Source organism: Strigops habroptila, chromosome 7 (genome assembly GCF_004027225.2).
Source record: "Strigops habroptila isolate Jane chromosome 7, bStrHab1.2.pri, whole genome shotgun sequence".
NCBI classification, from domain to species: Eukaryota; Metazoa; Chordata; class Aves; order Psittaciformes; family Psittacidae; genus Strigops; species Strigops habroptila.
Genome location: NC_044283.2, coordinates 70,050,192 through 70,067,098, shown reverse-complemented (window position 1 = coordinate 70,067,098; position 16,907 = coordinate 70,050,192). Strand labels below are relative to the sequence as shown.

The 16,907-nt window shown below is 47.6% G+C and overlaps 1 protein-coding gene across 5 annotated transcripts in view; it reads right to left on the bottom strand.

The window, feature by feature from the left end:
* Positions 1-16,907, bottom strand: part of SEPTIN11 (septin 11) — a 65,592-nt gene that overhangs the window by 18,760 nt on the left and 29,925 nt on the right. For all 5 annotated transcript variants that reach the window (XM_030492468.1, XM_030492469.1, XM_030492465.1 and 2 more), the window contains 3 exons: positions 11,089-11,203; positions 7,760-7,955; positions 832-1,018 (listed from right to left, as the gene is read on the bottom strand). In XM_030492468.1, the coding sequence (XP_030348328.1) occupies positions 832-1,018; positions 7,760-7,926 (354 nt within the window). In that variant the 5' untranslated portion in view covers positions 7,927-7,955; positions 11,089-11,203. The remainder of the gene's footprint in view (positions 1-831; positions 1,019-7,759; positions 7,956-11,088; positions 11,204-16,907) is intronic.

The window sequence follows — 16,907 nt, the reverse complement described above, 5'->3', positions numbered from 1 at the left end:
AGTCAGGATGTCAAGAAACACAGGAAAATCTCAGTTTAAATACTCAGGTTTTGCATTTCTACCTCAGTTGTTTTCCTCAGAAGAAATGAGATTAAATTTCTTGCAAGTATCTAATACAACCCCATGGTTGAAACCAAGCTTGGTTCTCATTCTTGCTAGTCATAATGGGTAACTGAAAAAACACACGCCAAGTAACATATTTATTCAGATTCTTCTTGTTTATCAGATTATGGTTAGAAAAACATAACATTTGCCATGAAATATCAAATCCCTGTTCGTGTCTAGCTGCATGCAGTCAGAGCACCCAGATACAGCATTTTGATTTGGTTTTCATTGATTAGTAAGATGACCTGAAGTGGTTTAGATGTACTTATCTCATATGCACTTACCAAATCAGGTTTTGTACAAGAACCTAACTGATTTGTTGGACAAAGTGAAACAGAGATGGCAACCACATCTTTGATTGCTAGAATTAGCAGAGTTCAACTTGAACCTCTCATTTTTAGTTATGCATTTAGGGAGGAAAACACACTTTTCTCTCTTTTTCAACAGCCAACTGAGGTTCCAGTTGTGAGCTGGGGAGCAAGCGGCCATGTTTCCTAATCCAAGATGGGATTGGAAGAAACTTAGTAAATCTCTGCAGCGTACAGATCAGTGAGTAATGACTCATTTTAGCAGCTAGCCCAAGATAAAGTTTTCACACAGCACCTCTGCAATTCCCCACTGCTAAAAACAGACAGTACTCTTCTAAGCAGGTTTAACTAAGCCTGTGGCAAGATCATCGAAGCACTAGTAGGGCAACACAAGGGTCATAACACAGGCAACAAGTACCTTACTGTCGAGCTTCTTCATGGTGACCAAGTCTAGGGACTTCAATGAGTGTCCAGTTGGTGCAATGAAATACAGGCAGGCGTGAATTCTGGTGTCATGGTAATTGAACAGGGATCGCTTGATCTTCAGCTCTTCTTGCAAGTAGGCTTCAAACTGCGCATCGATATATTCTACTATAGGCTTGTAGCTGAAGAGAGAGAACATGGCACAGGGAAAACCAGAGCATTCACTGCTGGGATGACAGAGGTCACTGATGGACACCTCATGATGGAAGCTTCATGGGTGCTCAGTACATTACAGGACAAGTGCTGCTCTTACAACCCTCCCCACTCAACCTTAACAAGTGTGTGTTCCTACTCTGTGCACAGGGAGAGTTTTATGGACATATTAGCAAGATAAAGTGCACAGAAACCACACAAGCCTGTTACCCTGAAAAACAATATGTTTTGCAGTCTCTCCAATTAAAGTCTGAGCTGTTGCTCTGCCCATGTCACTGAGAATCAGCTAATACAAAAAAATTCAAACATGAAACTGCCACCTAACCTAGCTTGTCCAAAAGCTTTCTTGTGATCTTCAAAAAGGGGAGATGGACAAAGGGAGATTTGCCGAGGTAAGTACCTCCAGAGGGGAGCCTTCAACCCCGGAGCGAGGGGAAACACCACGTCCCAGAGCCTCAGCTCCCTCGGGCCCTCGCCGGGCCTTGCCCAGGAGCCGCAGCTCCGCCACCGCGCACAGGGACTCACAGGGGCGGTGCCAGGAGGGAGGCACCGCCCGGAGCGGGTAAAACCCGCCCTGGGGAGCGCGGGCGGCCCCGGAGCACGGCGCGGAAGCTTATAGCGGGCAGCGAGCGGAATGGTGAGCGCCCGCCTCGGGGCTAGGGCCCCCTCTGGGACCTCTGCTCTGGCTGCCCCGGGGGTGGCAGCGGCGGGACCAGACAGAGCCGATGAGAGGGGAGGCTACAGCGCAGAGCTCGGGGTGTAGTAGGTGCTTCCACGTGTCTTGAGGCAAGGGTGCACAATGCGCAGGGCTGCACTCGAGGCGCCCTGGTGGAGGTCCTCCTGCAGCAGGGGCTGAGCTGCGGGACACTGTCGCTAAGCTAAAACATGACAGGGAAGCTGAGAGGGAGCTGGACTGCTTGCCCCAGACCCAAACTGTGAAGGGGCCACAAACGCCCATCACAGCACATCCAGAAAAGGAGGGTATTAATCCTGGAACCTAGGCCCAAGAAAACAAACCAAAAAACCCCAAAAAAACAAACACACAAAAAAAAAAACAAACCAAAAAAAAAAAAAAAAAAAAAAAAAAGGAGGAAGAGGACTATTAAAAGCAAGGAGCTTCCTCCTAAATCTGACATCCCCACCCAGAACTGCTTTGCAGTTCTGCAGGGGGCTAACGAGGAAACACACCGCACCAAATGAACAAACAACTCATGCACCAGTAAAGAGGATCACTACTGGTGCCTCCAGGAAAAAGCAGCGGATCATAGTAGTAGGTAACTCTACTTCGAAAGGCACAGAGGCACCCATCTGCCGGCCTGATCCAGTCTTGAGGGAGGTGTGTTGCCTACCCGGGGCTCGGATCAGGGATGTTGCTGAGAGGCTGCCTGCTCTAGTAAGTCTCACTGACTATTACCCCCTTCTAGTGGCCCACGTGGGTGTTAGCGATATAGACAGCAGTAGCCTGGAGAACATTAAGAAGGACTACAGAGCCCTGGGAGAGGTGGTTAGGGGCTCTGGAGCTCAGATAGTTTTTTCACCAATCCTCCAGGTTAAAGGGGAGGGCCTTGAAAAGGCCAGGCGGATTTGGCAGGTTAATAAATGGTTAGAACAGTGGTGCCATAGTCAGGGGTTTGGTTATTTAGAACATGGGACTCAATTTGGGAGGCCAGGTCTACCAGACGCTGGTGGAGCTGGTCTGACAAACGGAAAGAGCTGTTTTGGTAGGAGACTTGCCGGGCTGGTCAAGGCAGCTTTAAACTAGATGTGTTGGGGAAAGGGGGCATCGATCCATCCCAACACTCCCAGTCAGTTGCCAGCACCTGTAATAAGTGCTTGGAGCAATGTAGAGATGTTCCAGCTGCTCCAGCCAATGAGTCAGCTTCATTTGGAACTCGGCTCAGATGCCTCTATACGAACGCCCATAGTATGGGGAATAAACAAGAAGAATTAGAGATGTGTGCACGGCTACAGGGATATGATATCATTGGTATCACAGAAACATGGTGGGATGGCTCCTATGACTGGAGTGTTGGAATGGAAGGTTATAGGCTCTTTAGAAAAGACAGGCCAGGCAGATGGGGAGGAGGAGTAGCTATTTATGTCAGTCATAGGCTGGAGAGTATGGAACTCTGTCTGGGGACAGGTGATCAGTCAACAGAGCTTGTGGGTCAGGGTCAAAGGGAGAACAGTGATGGGGGACATTACTGTGGGGATCTGTTACAGACCATCCGATCAGGAGGGCTCTGTGGATGAAGCACTCTATAGATAGATAGGAGCAGCCTCACGCTCACAGGCCCTTGTCCTCATGGGGGACTTCAACCATCCTGATATCTATTGGAGGGACGGTACGGCCCGGCACAAGCAATCCAGGAGGTTCCTCGATTGTGTGAAAGACAACTTCCTCTTGCAAGCAATAGAGGAGCCAACAAGAAGAGGTGCTGTGCTTGAGCTCGTGCTCACCAACAGGGAAGGACTGGTTGGAAATGTGATGCTCCAGAGAAGCCTTGGCTGTAGCGATCATGAGATGGTCAAGTTTGAGATCCTCAGAACAGTAAGAAGAGCATGCAGCAAGCTCACTGCCCCTGACTTCAAGAGAGCAGACTTTGGCCTCTTCAGGAACCTGCTTAGTAAGGTTTCATGGGATAAAGCCCTAAAGGGCAGGGGGGCCCAAGAGTGCTCGTTGATATTCAAGGATCACCTGCTGCAAGCTCAGGAGTGTTGCATCCTGACTGAAGGAAATGCGGCAGGAGGGCCAGGAGACCTCCATGGATGGATAAGGAGCTGCTGAGGAAACTTAGAGGGAAAAAAGCAGCTTATAAAAGGTGGAAGCGAGGACAGGCGGCTTGGGAAGAATACAGGGATATTGTCCGGTAAGCTAGGGACCAGGTCAGGAAAGCTAAGGCACAGTTAGAATTAAGTCTGGCAAAGGATGTGAAAGAGAACAGGAAAGGATTTCTATAGGTACGTAGCAAATAAAAGACAGACTAGGCACAATGTGGGCCCTCTCTAGAAGCTATCAGGAGAACTGGCTACCCTGGGTTTGGAGAAGGCTGAGGTTCTTAATGACTTCTTTGCCTCAGTCTTCACTGGCAGATGCTCTAACCACACCACCCAAGTCTTGGAAAGCAGATGCAGGGACTGTGAGAATGAAGACCTTAGGCCCACTGTAGGAGAGGATCAGTTCGAGACCATCTTAAGAACCTGAATGTGCACAAGTCCATGGGACCTGATGAAATCCATCCACAGGTCCTGAAGGAACTGGCGAATGAAGTTGCTAAACCACTGTCCATCATATTTGAAAAATCATGGCAGTCAGGTGAAGTTCCCGATGACTGGAAAAAGGGAAATATAACCCCCATTTTCAAGAAGGGGAAAATGGAAGACCCAGGGAACTACAGACCAGTCAGTCTCACCTCTGTGCCTAGCAAAATCTTGGAGCAGATTCTCCTGGAAAGCATGCTAAGGCACGTGAAAAACAACGAGGTGGTTGGTGACAGCCAACATGGCTTCACTAAGGGGAAATCCTGCCTGACCAATTTGGTGGCCTTCTATGGTGGGGCTACGGAACTGATGCACAGGGACGAAGCACTTGATGTCATCTACCTGGACTTGTGCAAAGCATTCAACACTGTCCTGCATGACATCCTTGTCTCTAAATTGGAGAGACATCACTATGATGGATGGACCACTCAGTGGATAAAGAATTGGCTGGATGGCCGCAGGCAAAGAGTTGTGGTCAACGGCTCAATGTCCTGTTGGAGACCAGTAACTAGTGGTGTCCCTCAGGGATCAGTGTTGGGACCAATCTTGTTCAACATCTTTGTTGGTGACAAGGACAGTGGGATTGATGCACCCTCAGCAAGTTTGCCGATGACACCAAGCTGTGTGGTTCGGTTGATACGCTGGAGGGAAGGGATGCCATCCAGAGGGACCTTGACATGCTTGTGAGGTGGGCGAGTGCCAACCTTATGAAGTTTAACCAAGCCAAGTGCAAGGTCCTACACCTGGGTCAGGGCAATCCCATGTACAGCTACAGATTGGGCAGAGAAGAGATTCAGAGAAGCCCTGCAGAGAAGGACTTGGGGGTGTTGGTTGATGAGAAGCTTGACGTGAGCTGGCTTCAGTGCGCTCGCAGCCCAGAAACCAACTGTATTCTGGGCTGCATCAAAAGAAGTGTGACCAGAAGGTCGAAGGAGGTGATCCTGCCCCTCTACTCTGCTCTCGTGAGACCTCACTTGGAATATTTTGTACAGTTCTGGTGTCCTCAACATAAAAAGGACATGGAGCTGTTGGAGCAAGTCCAGAGGAGGGCCACGAGGATGATAAGGGGGCTGGAGCACCTCCTCTATGAAGACAGGCTGAGAGAGTTGGGGCTGTTCAGCCTGGAGAAGAGAAGCTGCATGGAAACCTTGTAGCAGCCTTCCAGTATCTGAAGGGGGTCTACAGGGATGCTGAGGAGGGACTCTTCATTAGGGACTGGAGTGATAGGACAAGGGGTAATGGCTTCAAACTTAAACAGGGGAAGTTTAGGTTAGATATAAGGAAGAAGTTCTTTACAGTGAGGGTGGTGAGGCACTGGAAGGGGTTGCCTAAGGAAGTTGTGAATGCTCCATCCCTGGCGGTGTTCAAGGCCAGGTTGGACAGAGCCTTGGGCCACGTGGTTTAGTGTGAGGTGTCCCTGCCCATGGCAGAGGGTTGGAACTAGATGATCTTAAGGTCCTTTCCAACCCTAATTATTCTATGATTCTAAGTGGACAAAAAGGAACTTTTCAGGAACTGAAGCCTGTGATCAAAGCTCAGCAAACAACTGCACTGTTTGTGTACTTTGAGGGGATCATTTTATGGGAGGAAAAAAAAAGGCTGGTGCAACATGCCCTGCTCTAAATGACTGTGCTTTGGAAAGGAAGCGTTCCAGTCTGTTTCTCCCTAGACCAAGAGCAGCCCAGGACCTGCAGCCCAAGGAAGCTCTCAAAGGAAGGCACTGAGACACCAAGGCCAGTCTTGAGCACTGGATTTACAGCAGTGTTAATACCACCCTTCAAAAGCAGCTGTGAGGAGGAACTAGACCATCAGCAGTTTTCAGGTTCTTCAGAAACACCCTCTAACAGGCAGCCAGTAAGGCTCTGACCTGGCCCCTCTGCTCCAGATGCCACTGCAGCTGTGGAGGAGTTGCTCAAAATCTTTGGTGAAGCAAACAAGTGAAAGTTATAGCAGAAGACAGCCAGTGCTGTGTGAGGGATGCCAACATCACAGACCTCTAAGACAGAACTGAGCAGTGCTTGTTAATTTGCGGATGCAGAGGGTACCATGAATATCGCTAGGTGGGTTTGTAACATCACTGCTGCTCTGGTTTCCTTGCTTGTGGAAATTCTGTCTCTGACCATGAGACCCCAAAAAGCGTCAGACAGAGGCATGTTGCAAAGAAAGCAGTAAGGCCTTACACTGGAAGATCGTATTAGATAAACCACTGTGGAAAAGCAGAGCAAAGGAGGACTGGGAGGACTCAAATCAGCAGCACAGAGTAAACCCCACCCACTGCAGCCATGTGTGTCAGGGCACAGCAGGAGGACAAAAGCTCTCCCCTCTCTCCAGCTGCCAAGAGGGGAAGTCGGAGGGGCTTCACCACCAATACTGCTGGCTCTGCTTCTGTGCTGAATAAGGCAAATGCAAAGTGACCTGGCAGTAAGACGCTGCAGACTATCCCTGCTCAGAGCACCTGCTCCTCTTCTGAACAGCTTTTGTTCTCACCCAGGAGCATATGGCAGTGTCTGGTATGCAGTACTCGCCCTTCACTGTTTGGCTCTGCAGCATTAGATAGGAGCAGGAACAGCAAAGGAGGGACAACAGTTGCATTTTGGCGTCAGGTCAAACAGCAAGCAAGCATTACAGAAAAAAATATTTTAAATCTACAGCATTTTCCTTATGGAACAGGAATCAGAACCTGCTGATCTCCATGCTAATGGGGACCCTAGGGGAAACTAATGATGTTAAGCTGGTGTTTTCAAAGAGCTGATGCTGTCTTATCTACATAGTGCCCCAATAGCTCTTTGTTAGTGCACATGCTGCCAGTCAGTGTGCCCCCTCACTTGGCAAGGTGTAGAGAAGAGGATCGCAAACAACCCTCCAGATGGAGCTGGGATTAGTGCAACAAGGGTATGTATAGCTCCAAGATACAGAAAACGCATTAATTAGTGAATTAGCCATGATCACAGAATGACGACTTTTAACACTACAGCAAAAGTCCATATGGATGGACCCAAGGGATTGCGTAGGCTGCCCAGAGTATTTAATTCATGCATGCAACGTGAAAATTGGCTCTTAGCTGAAAGTAAAACCCACTTTGACTTGAACATCCCAGGATGGTGTGAACAGGAACTATGACCTGAGTTCTGTCTCCCTAAAAGATGAAACTGCAATATGAACTCATGCTTTCAAATATTTACATGTTTCAATGCAAACAGACTGCAACCAGGCTGCACAGAGTCCAGGAAGGCAGACAGTTTCAGTTCTATAACATAGTTGATCTGTTTGTTCATCAGTTTCTCCTCACTTCTACCTGTCTCATGTGGTGAATGATGCCAGCTGTCACACCTGAATCAGGAAACACCCCCAGGAACAGTGAGGGACTTACTCCCCACATAGGGTCAAGCCCTTCTGATCTCAGGCCACATCAGTGCAAGGATTCCTTCTCCTGACAGAAATAAACTTACCTGTCATCTTTGTTAATCTGATCACCAAATCCAACTGTGTCAACAATAGTCAGCTTCAGACGGACATTACTCTCCTGGAGCTCGTAACTCCTGGCTTTCAACCTCACACCAGGCTCGTTGTGCGTCGCAGGTTCACTTTCAAACTTGGTATTGAACAGAGTGTCCATCAATGTTGACTTGCCAATGCCAGTTTCACCTGAGCAGACAAAGGCAACATCAGTATGATCTGATTGCTTTTCCTCATCTCATTCTCAGTCGCGTGCACTAGTCTGAGGAGTTATTCCACATGGGCAGCAATGGAACTGGGCTACGCGCACATGGCTAAGCAAAATAATCCCTGCAGGAAAAGAGGTCTTTTGAGACAGTCCCCATCTTTACCAATGCCCGAGGATGTAACCAGGGACTTTGTGGACACTGGGAGGTGACAGCAGCTCTGGCTTCTGCTGCTGGGCTCTGACTAGTTTCCTCCTCAGGTCACAGCGTCCAGGTCTCTGCAGTGCACCTTGTAGACTTACACGAGCAAAGCACCACACGCTAGGGACATGAATCTGAAGGGAGGGCCTGTCAATGCAAAAGCATTTTACCCTGCCAGACACCCAGATAAACCAAATGCCTTCAGAGCTAGAAGCCATCTCCCACAGGTGAACAGCTAGGCTGCTGGGCTGGGAATGGCAAGAGAAATTTGTGGGCTTACTGCACACACAGAGAGGCACAGAGTCATTTCTGTTATTACTGTTAACATTCCCCATGGGATATGGAGGAGTTGGAGAGTTTGGGCTGAGGCTTATGGGACTCCCTGAAGAAAAGATACTAAACTAAAAGGAAAGGAAGAAAAAAGTAAGTAAAAACATAGGACCATGACAGTTGATGCAGGCTCCATCCTGCTTGGTGGCATAAAGAGCCCCAAGCTTCCCAGCTTGCAAGTGACATCTGGATTCAGGACAGCAAGAAGCTGTTCTTACTTGAGAAATACTTAATTCTCTCCTTAACAGTATAGGCCAAGTCCTAGTTCTGATATAACTTTCTTTACAGAAGCAAATTGTCTCAACTCCAAGTTTGATTCCCAAGGAGGTATACAATTTTCTGCATGTTTTAATGCCTTTTTTTCCTCCCTCAGTTTCCATTCCTTTTTCAAGAGCATCCCAAAAAACCCAGTGTAACTTGGTCAATGAAAATATAGGACAGAAATATACATAAAAAGTTTTTTAAAAATCTAAAATAGCACTGCTTAAATACCAGCTTTTAAAACTATGACAGGTTCACTAATCCCTAGTGCAATTAGTAACAACAACGAAAGCATTAGTCTAAATCCCATTTTTAAGTTGTAAGTGTTTGCTTAGCAATTACACTCTCAAACTGCTACTGCTACCCATGCTGTGAGCAGAGAGTTGCTCTAACCAAAGGCATGCTGGGACATGGAACAGACCTCCTGGACTGCAGTGGGCAGCTCTTGGCATTTGGAGGTCGGACATCCCTACCTCTTACCCACCCCACCCCCCTCAAATCTTAAGTAGGAGTGAATAACAGAAAACCAATGCAAAGTATCACGTGTGAGAGGAGAGCCTGCATCTGGGATTGCCCATAAGCACCTCCGGGCTGTGTGCAGCTCTCCTAGCATGAATCCCTCTCTCAAAATACGCTAAGCTCCTACTTAAAAGGCCTCATAAAATCATGTAATATTTGTGTGCATAGAAACAAAGACTACTGAGCAACTGCCTGTTATTCTGTGACACTCAACAGTTCATTTGACATTATAGCTCAAAATTTAAGTCCACATAGAGCACAACCCCCATGAACCATCAGTCGTAAACTGATGGCACAGACTGCTCATCTCTGAATCTACCTGTTTTAGTGAGCTCCTGATGGGAATGCAGTGCTGTGCTAGATGGGCTTTGCAGTGGTTTATCCATGCACACCACAATTAAAAGTCTCAATTACAATGCCAAAGTTAATTGGTTCCTTTCTCAAAGCACAATTTCAGAAGTTTGGAGTTCCATTAAAGGAGGAGATCTCTATTCCTTGGACAACTGCAGCAATTTGTGTGAAATTTTAATCTGGGGTGAAAAATGGTTGATCAGCACATTCAACAAGAAAAAAAAAGAGTTGGACCAAACTAACAGAGACATATCAAGTCATGTTAAGAGAGGAATATTTACTGCAAGAGAAAAAGGCAATTAATTGATGCTGTTTTGATCAAAGAACTGCCTGCTAATCAGGCTGTTCCCTACTGAATTTGAAATGGTTTCATGCTGCTAGGTGAATCACATGGGGGTTGGTGGCTTGAGTGTGCAGAAGTACAGCTATTCTCTTATCTCGTTCTTCGACATGCAAAGCTAGAGGCGTCTAGTTTGTTGCCAGGTTTCTTTTCGGATGGCTCATCCTGTGCTGCAGACAGAAATTCTCAATTCAATGTAGAAAAATCACAGTCAGAGAGTTGGGGTTTTTTTCCAGCTAATTAATGTAACTAATTAGAAGGGACAATACTCCCTTCTTGAAAGTTTTAAATGAACAGTGAATGGAAAAATGATGTTTGTAGGCTGCTCTGCCAAACTAAGAGTAAGCCCCACCATTTTTGTCCGTTTACAGAACCATGTTCTGGGAGCGTCTTGTAGAGGTCCAGCGATAGCTCCAAGCTGGTTTGGCACACAGCTCCCTAGGGCTGAGCAATGGATTTCCAATTGTGTAGTATCCAAAGAGCATACCAAGACAGCAGGTATCTCTCTAGAGCCAAGAGAAGAAGCTGCATCCCCGTATTTCACCTTCTGAAAAGTAAATGCAGTAACTCAGGCTGTAAAACCAACTTGCAGCACCCGTACTAAATACAGCAGAGAACAGGTGACAGGTTTTGTTCTCAAGTACATTATTTGGAGACTAAATATGGCATTGTTTCCAACTGGAGAAACTAAGAATATAACAAGATGGGCAGGCAAAGCCTGGAAGGGAAAGAATGCAATTTATTGAGAAACACCCAGCCCGGAGAAAGACAGATTTAAGTTCACATTCTTTTAAAAATACATTGAGTTCCCAAGTCAGCACCGTTTCCTTATGAGCTGCTCTTGAGGAAAGCAGGACCACAGGATGATTCCAAAGGTAGATTTTAACAGCCGGAAACTTCCATGTTTTGACTCAGGGGACAGGACAGAGAAAAGGAAGAGAGGGATACTAGATTTGACCCTGGAGCAACTCTGGGAAGAAACTGTCACTTCTCTGCCACTATGGTCCCCACTGGCTCAGACCTTATCCGTCACAGGAGGGAGAAGGTGTTCATCTGTGGATACCTGTGCATCTCTTCATGTGAGCTGATGGCCCAGCGGCACAGGATGACTTACCCACACAGAGGATGTTGAAGCAGAAGCCCTGCGACGTTGACTTGTTGACCAGCTGATCAGGGAGGCTGTCAAAGCCCACATGGCCAGAGAGGGACAGGTTCCTAAGGTCATCGTTCTGTAAGACCGAGAAGGAAGGCATTTAGCAGGGTTGCAACGCCCCTGTCAGGGAAGAAGGCTGTGCCTAGTCCTGACAGAACCGTGTAACATTGCAGGATTTTGAGACACAGGATCTTTCTGTCTTAGATTCGCCTCGCAAACATGCTCTCCTTTTACTTCTATCCAGCTCTCCCCTGTGGGGCTCAAGAGCTAAAACATCCCCAATCCCAAGGCATGCAAACACCACCAGACTGTTTCTACATGCCTAATAAACCATGATTCTGTATCGATTTGCAATACTCAAACATCATTTCCAAGGCCTCAGTGCCACATATCCCTAGGGTTTCACAAGTATTATTTAGGCAGACATCTGGAATAGACAACCCACAGTGAAACATGGGCTCTCCTTGGCTTAGTTTGCCAAGGGGATGGAGCAGCTCTCTCGGGCTCGCTCTATCCTCCCAGCACTTTTGCTGCAACCCTTCGGCATGGCCACAGCAGGACACCCCAAGGCCATTTTGTGGAGGGTAATGGGGCAGTACAGACCTGGCAGAATGGAGACCCAGAACAATACCTGAGCACAGATAAAACAAAAATCAATCAAAAACCACCACCAACTTGGTAGACCTAGAGCAGCTCTGCTGATATTTTACACATTTTTCTCCAAAAATCTGTTATTCTTAAGTCACTAACTTTTCTCCAAACTTAACCATTTCCAGCAGAGTCACTCCTCGAAGGCCATACTGTTGACCTAAATTACAGTCGTGGGCAGCTTCAGCCTGGTTTAAAAATGCTGGAAACACCAGCTTCTTTTCCACAAAATCAGTGGGCTTTGAATCATACATGGAAAAAGACACTCTTTAGTTGTTAAAATAAGAATCCAAAGCAGAGGAGGACTTCTCATGCTCCGCACAATTACTGAGCATCTCCACTTCCCTCCACAAAACATACAGATCAGCCATTGATTGCAAGAAGAAATAGGTTACCTCTGGGCTGAGTGTTGATGAAAATACCACTCAGACTTGAAGAAAAAACTGAAATTCTCTGAGAAAGGCAACATCTCCAAGTAAAAACGCTACCATATGGCACGAAGGGCTCCTTTTTGCCATGCTGGCACACACAGCTTGACACCTGCAGTAGATCCCTAAGCCTTAACATCTGAACCAGGCTAGTCTGAAGGCTTAATGCCAATACACCAGGCTGTCCATGTCCATCCCTCCATGTACTGGACAGCTATTCACCAGCACTCTACCACTGAAGGTGAAGGTGATTAAGAGATGCCACCTGCTTCACTCAGACTGGGTAAAAAAGGAAAAAAAAAAAAAAAAAAAAAAGGAAAAAAAAAAAAAAAAACCACCACAAAGAGAGACCATCACCTCATTTACCTGCAACAGTGATTTTCCTGGAAAAATCCCGTGCAATGGAAGACCACCCTGAGATTTATGCATGATGCGAATGGGCTAATTTAAATGTTTGCAACATTAGTATTTTTAAAACAGCAGTGGGTTGGGTTTCTGATGAAGTGAAGGGAGCTCGGAGCAGATCCCAGAAAGCAGTCGGTGCCCATGACTCACAGGCTTCACAGAAAGCGGTGGGTGTTGAACATTTCTCAGCACAGCACCTATCTCTCTGATGTATTTTGAGAAAGCAAGTACTGCCTCATCATCAGTTACTCAGCAGGAACAGGAGTCAGCCTCATCTCTTGCATCTGTGTCAGTTATTTTTGCCGCATACCTTCTCTGGTTTATTTCCCTCCCTCCCTTTTTGATTTCCTCCAAGTGGCAAACATCAACAGTGGAAAAAACAAAAGCTATCTCTATACTTTTCAACGCCAAGCGTTTTTCACAAGCTGTGAAATTATGAATTAGCCTGACTGCATTGGACTGGACAGTTCTGGCTTTATCAGCTCAACACTGCTTGAGTCTTCAGCCCTCGGACTGCCCGGGGAGCGGGCAAGGACTGAAACCACTGCAAACTCACGAGTAGCTCGTGACCTCAGGTTTTATCCTCATGGAACAGAAACTTCTGCTGGAGAGCTGGAGAGCAACAAGCATGATTGCTCGGTGTATAATTAGCAGAATAGGCAAATGATTCATGCTTTCAGTCTGGCAAAATAGAAGTGTGTTAAAAACAATGGGATGCTAAGTCAGATGGCCACACTGCTCTGGCTGGAAATAGCTCCTGAGAGGAGTCAGTGGGCTGGGTTTTGGTCTCAGGTGAGTCACCCCACTGCAAACTGGGCACCTCCAGCTGAAGCACAGTCAAAGGCTGACACAGGGCTCCTGCTCTAGAGACAAACCCAGAGCCCCTGTGTGCACCCAATAAGCCAGGGGAGCAATGCTATAAGCACTGAGTTATTACTTCAGCCATGGAAGAAGGCAGCAGTGCTGCCCAGGCACTTCACCCCAGGTGGAAAGGCATATCGTCATCCTGCCTCTTCCCAAGGGTATTCCTCATTTTCCCTCAGAAGATGAGCAGCGGTCAGCATGCCTTCGAGTTCAGCATAACTCCTCTCTTTCCCCAATTCTGCACGTACATACAGTCCTGGACTAAAACAACTCCTCAGCTGTCACTCGCAGTAACACAGCCCTAAGAGATGCCTTATTAATGCACAGACAAGTCACTGTATCTGGAAGCATTGACTTCTTACAAGAACTGTTGGCCAAGCACCTCCCCTTGCTTGCAGCTTCAGGAGCAATGGACAAGATCAGTGTGGGTAAAACTGCAGCTCCCCAGAGTTCTAGAGAGATCAACCAGTTTGCAACACACACACTGCTAGACTTGGGTGTCTAGATGTTCTCACATGTCAGAGAGCTGAAGACATCAAAAGGAGTCTTTATTTTTAAACTCTTCCTTACGACACAGCCATGCTTCCTTTACTGAACCCCGCATTACAGGGCAAATCTTCTCTCCCTCTTCACATACCATCCCTGTGAGCGGGAAGGGATTCTGAACCTCCAGAGCAGTATGCTAAACCCTACAAAACCTACACAATAACCCAAACAAATGAATGCTTGTTTATTGGGAAAGATGCTGATCCCTTTACTTTTCTTCACAGAGTGACCTACGAGGCATCCCACAGTTGATATTTCTTGTGTCAACAACAATCTTTCAGATGCTGTTATCACAGCTAGTGGTTTTAACTCTAGCAGGGTAAGGAAAGGGGTAAGTAAAGCAGAGACAGGCCTCTGGAGGCACAGAGTCCACTACGGACCATCACTATAAAGAGATTAAGTGCCAGGACCTTATGTCCTAAGGCTCTTAATATTAAAGGCAGGGAAGGGGAAAGCCTTGCAAAAGACAAGAAAGGGTTTGCAGTCTCAGAGCTCTGTCAAGTCTGCTTCAAGTCTGGTTTTCTTCATGCATAGCTCCTGGTGGCAAAGGTTTTTTAGGTCAAGCCATGCTGTAACGGATGCTCTGTGGCAAACAGTGGGTTTGCCTGGATGGAATTCAATGAAGCTTTATAAAACAGTTTAGCTGAAGAGGCACGTGCAAGGAGAGGATCAGCTCATTCCCCCAAACCACAGTGGCACAGTGGCTTGGCAGAGCTTGCAGGAATAAGGGGAAACTTACTCTCCTCATTAGAGTCAGCTACAACACAGTATGTCTGCGTGCTGACAAGGGAGGTGGTTATGAAGGTAGGTCCCATGATTAGAAATGTGTCAGTTCTCCGTAAGCGACATGCTTACACACTTCAGGAGGTGTCTGATAGCTCATCAGAGATAAAGCAAATTTACTCTTCTCCTGGCTGGAGGAGTGTCCCTCCCAAAGGGCAGAGGAGAGAAGGTCCACAAGGACACCTGCAGTTATCGCCCTGGTCTGCTCTCCTCGCTCAGAACTTAACCATGATGATGGCTGTTCCCTTAACCCCAGCAAGCTCCTGGCTGAGCCCCATCTGCTTTAAGGCTGCCAGCAAACAACTCCCCTTCAGCCCTTCCTGGCCCACTGCTGCTGGCAGCTGGAGGTCACTTTCACACGGCCTCCCAAGAGTTAAAGAAAACAAAAAGCGAGCCTCAAATTCAAGAGGGGAAAAACGCTGGTATGCAAAATATTGAGCTCAACCACAAATATGGAGCAAATGTTTAGTTATTTGAGGCCACACGACTTTGGAGGCACCTTTAAGGAATTCTGAAAGCTTTTATTGTTGTCAGCAGCTCAGGCCAACTACATTTCTGCCCCATTACTAGGGGCACGTTCCCCTGTTTCTGCAGTAATCTCAGATGCTGCATCCAAAGCCAGGGACCTCAGATATTTTAGTCTGCTCAGACAAAAGCAGTGAGCACAGAAGCAAAGAGCAGTTGGCAAGAGATGGATCTATCGTACCCTCTCCCTGTGTAAATGTGGGAACTGGGGCACAAAGTATTCCCAGTGCCTACGCCAGAGCCAAACTCACAGCACCCAGCACCGACAATCCCCATCTCTTCCTTACACAGACTTCAGTGATGGTCAAACCTTTAATTCTTGGGACAGGGAACTTAAAGAGTAATAGTATGGTGGGGGACATGAAAAGAAAGACCAATTCCTTTCCCCTCCTTTGCCATAGCTAGTGCAGTCATGCCACAAGGAAATAGCCCAGAGCAATCAGTTAATCAAGAAAGGAAGGACTGGGTTGTTTTTTTAGGCTAGGATAGCCACCAGCGGTGGGAGCAGAGGAGGGGGAGTTCCTTTCTCCATACTGTCTGCAGACTCAGGCAGATGTCTCCAAAAGCTACTGAAGTCTGGGAGGTCTTTTTTCTTTTCCCCCCTCTCTCTCCATAGTGCGAGCAGACTCCTTTGGAAGCCACGTTCTCATCCTGTAGATTAATGTGTCAAGCAAGCCATGAGGATTCATGAGAGGCAAGCAAGCTGGACAGCCAAGGCCTCCCACCCAGCGCCACCAGCCCACCCAGCGACACACTGGTGCAGGTATTGCCACCGCGGGCTGCCCCTCCGTGAACTATCTTCTTCCTGGATAAAAGCTGGCATCAGCTGTAGCTACTTCGGGGCACACAGCTTCTGGATAGTGTGCTTCATTCAGTAAATCCCCTGTCCCAGCAGTGCTTCCAGCAGTGTCTGAAACACCAGCAGGGAGCCAGGTCTCCCTACTCTCAGTAACAAGAAACACCCTCAACAGTGTTATGCCACAGTTGGCTCCCTTGCTCAGTAACCGTGGAGGTCACAGGGAACACAAAAAGGCTCTCCTTGAATGTGCTGGTTTTTCCTTTTAATCCTGGTGAACTGGGACAACAGAAAAGGTTATTTTGTGGGAGGAATGCTGGAAGCAATTTGGCCAACAAAGCACCCGGCAGCAGCAGATAGGGAAGGGAGGTGTGGGTCCTGTGCTGCCCTTCCTTGCAGAGAATATTGCTCTACAGATAGATGAGGCTGAACTGGGGAATCACCAGCCAGACGAGGCTGCCAGCGAGACAGAGCAAGGGGTTCCCCTGAGGAGACACCATCAGAGTCTGGGTGGTGCTGGGCATGCTTACAGTGGTGCAGGCAATTTAGGGAGCCCCTCTCAAAGGCTGGCTCCCTAAAGCAATTGCAGGGTGACACAGCGGACAGTGAGCAGGCATCACAGGCCAGCCCCAACCCAGCTGCAGTCCACACAGCCCATGCTTGCTGGAGGAAAATCCACCTCAGCAAAACACCTACCCCAATCCCAATTCCCCCAACACGGACCCAGTGTGAGGTAGGAAGCACAAAGCCCATCTCCCTGCCATCAAGCACCACATATCCTGGTT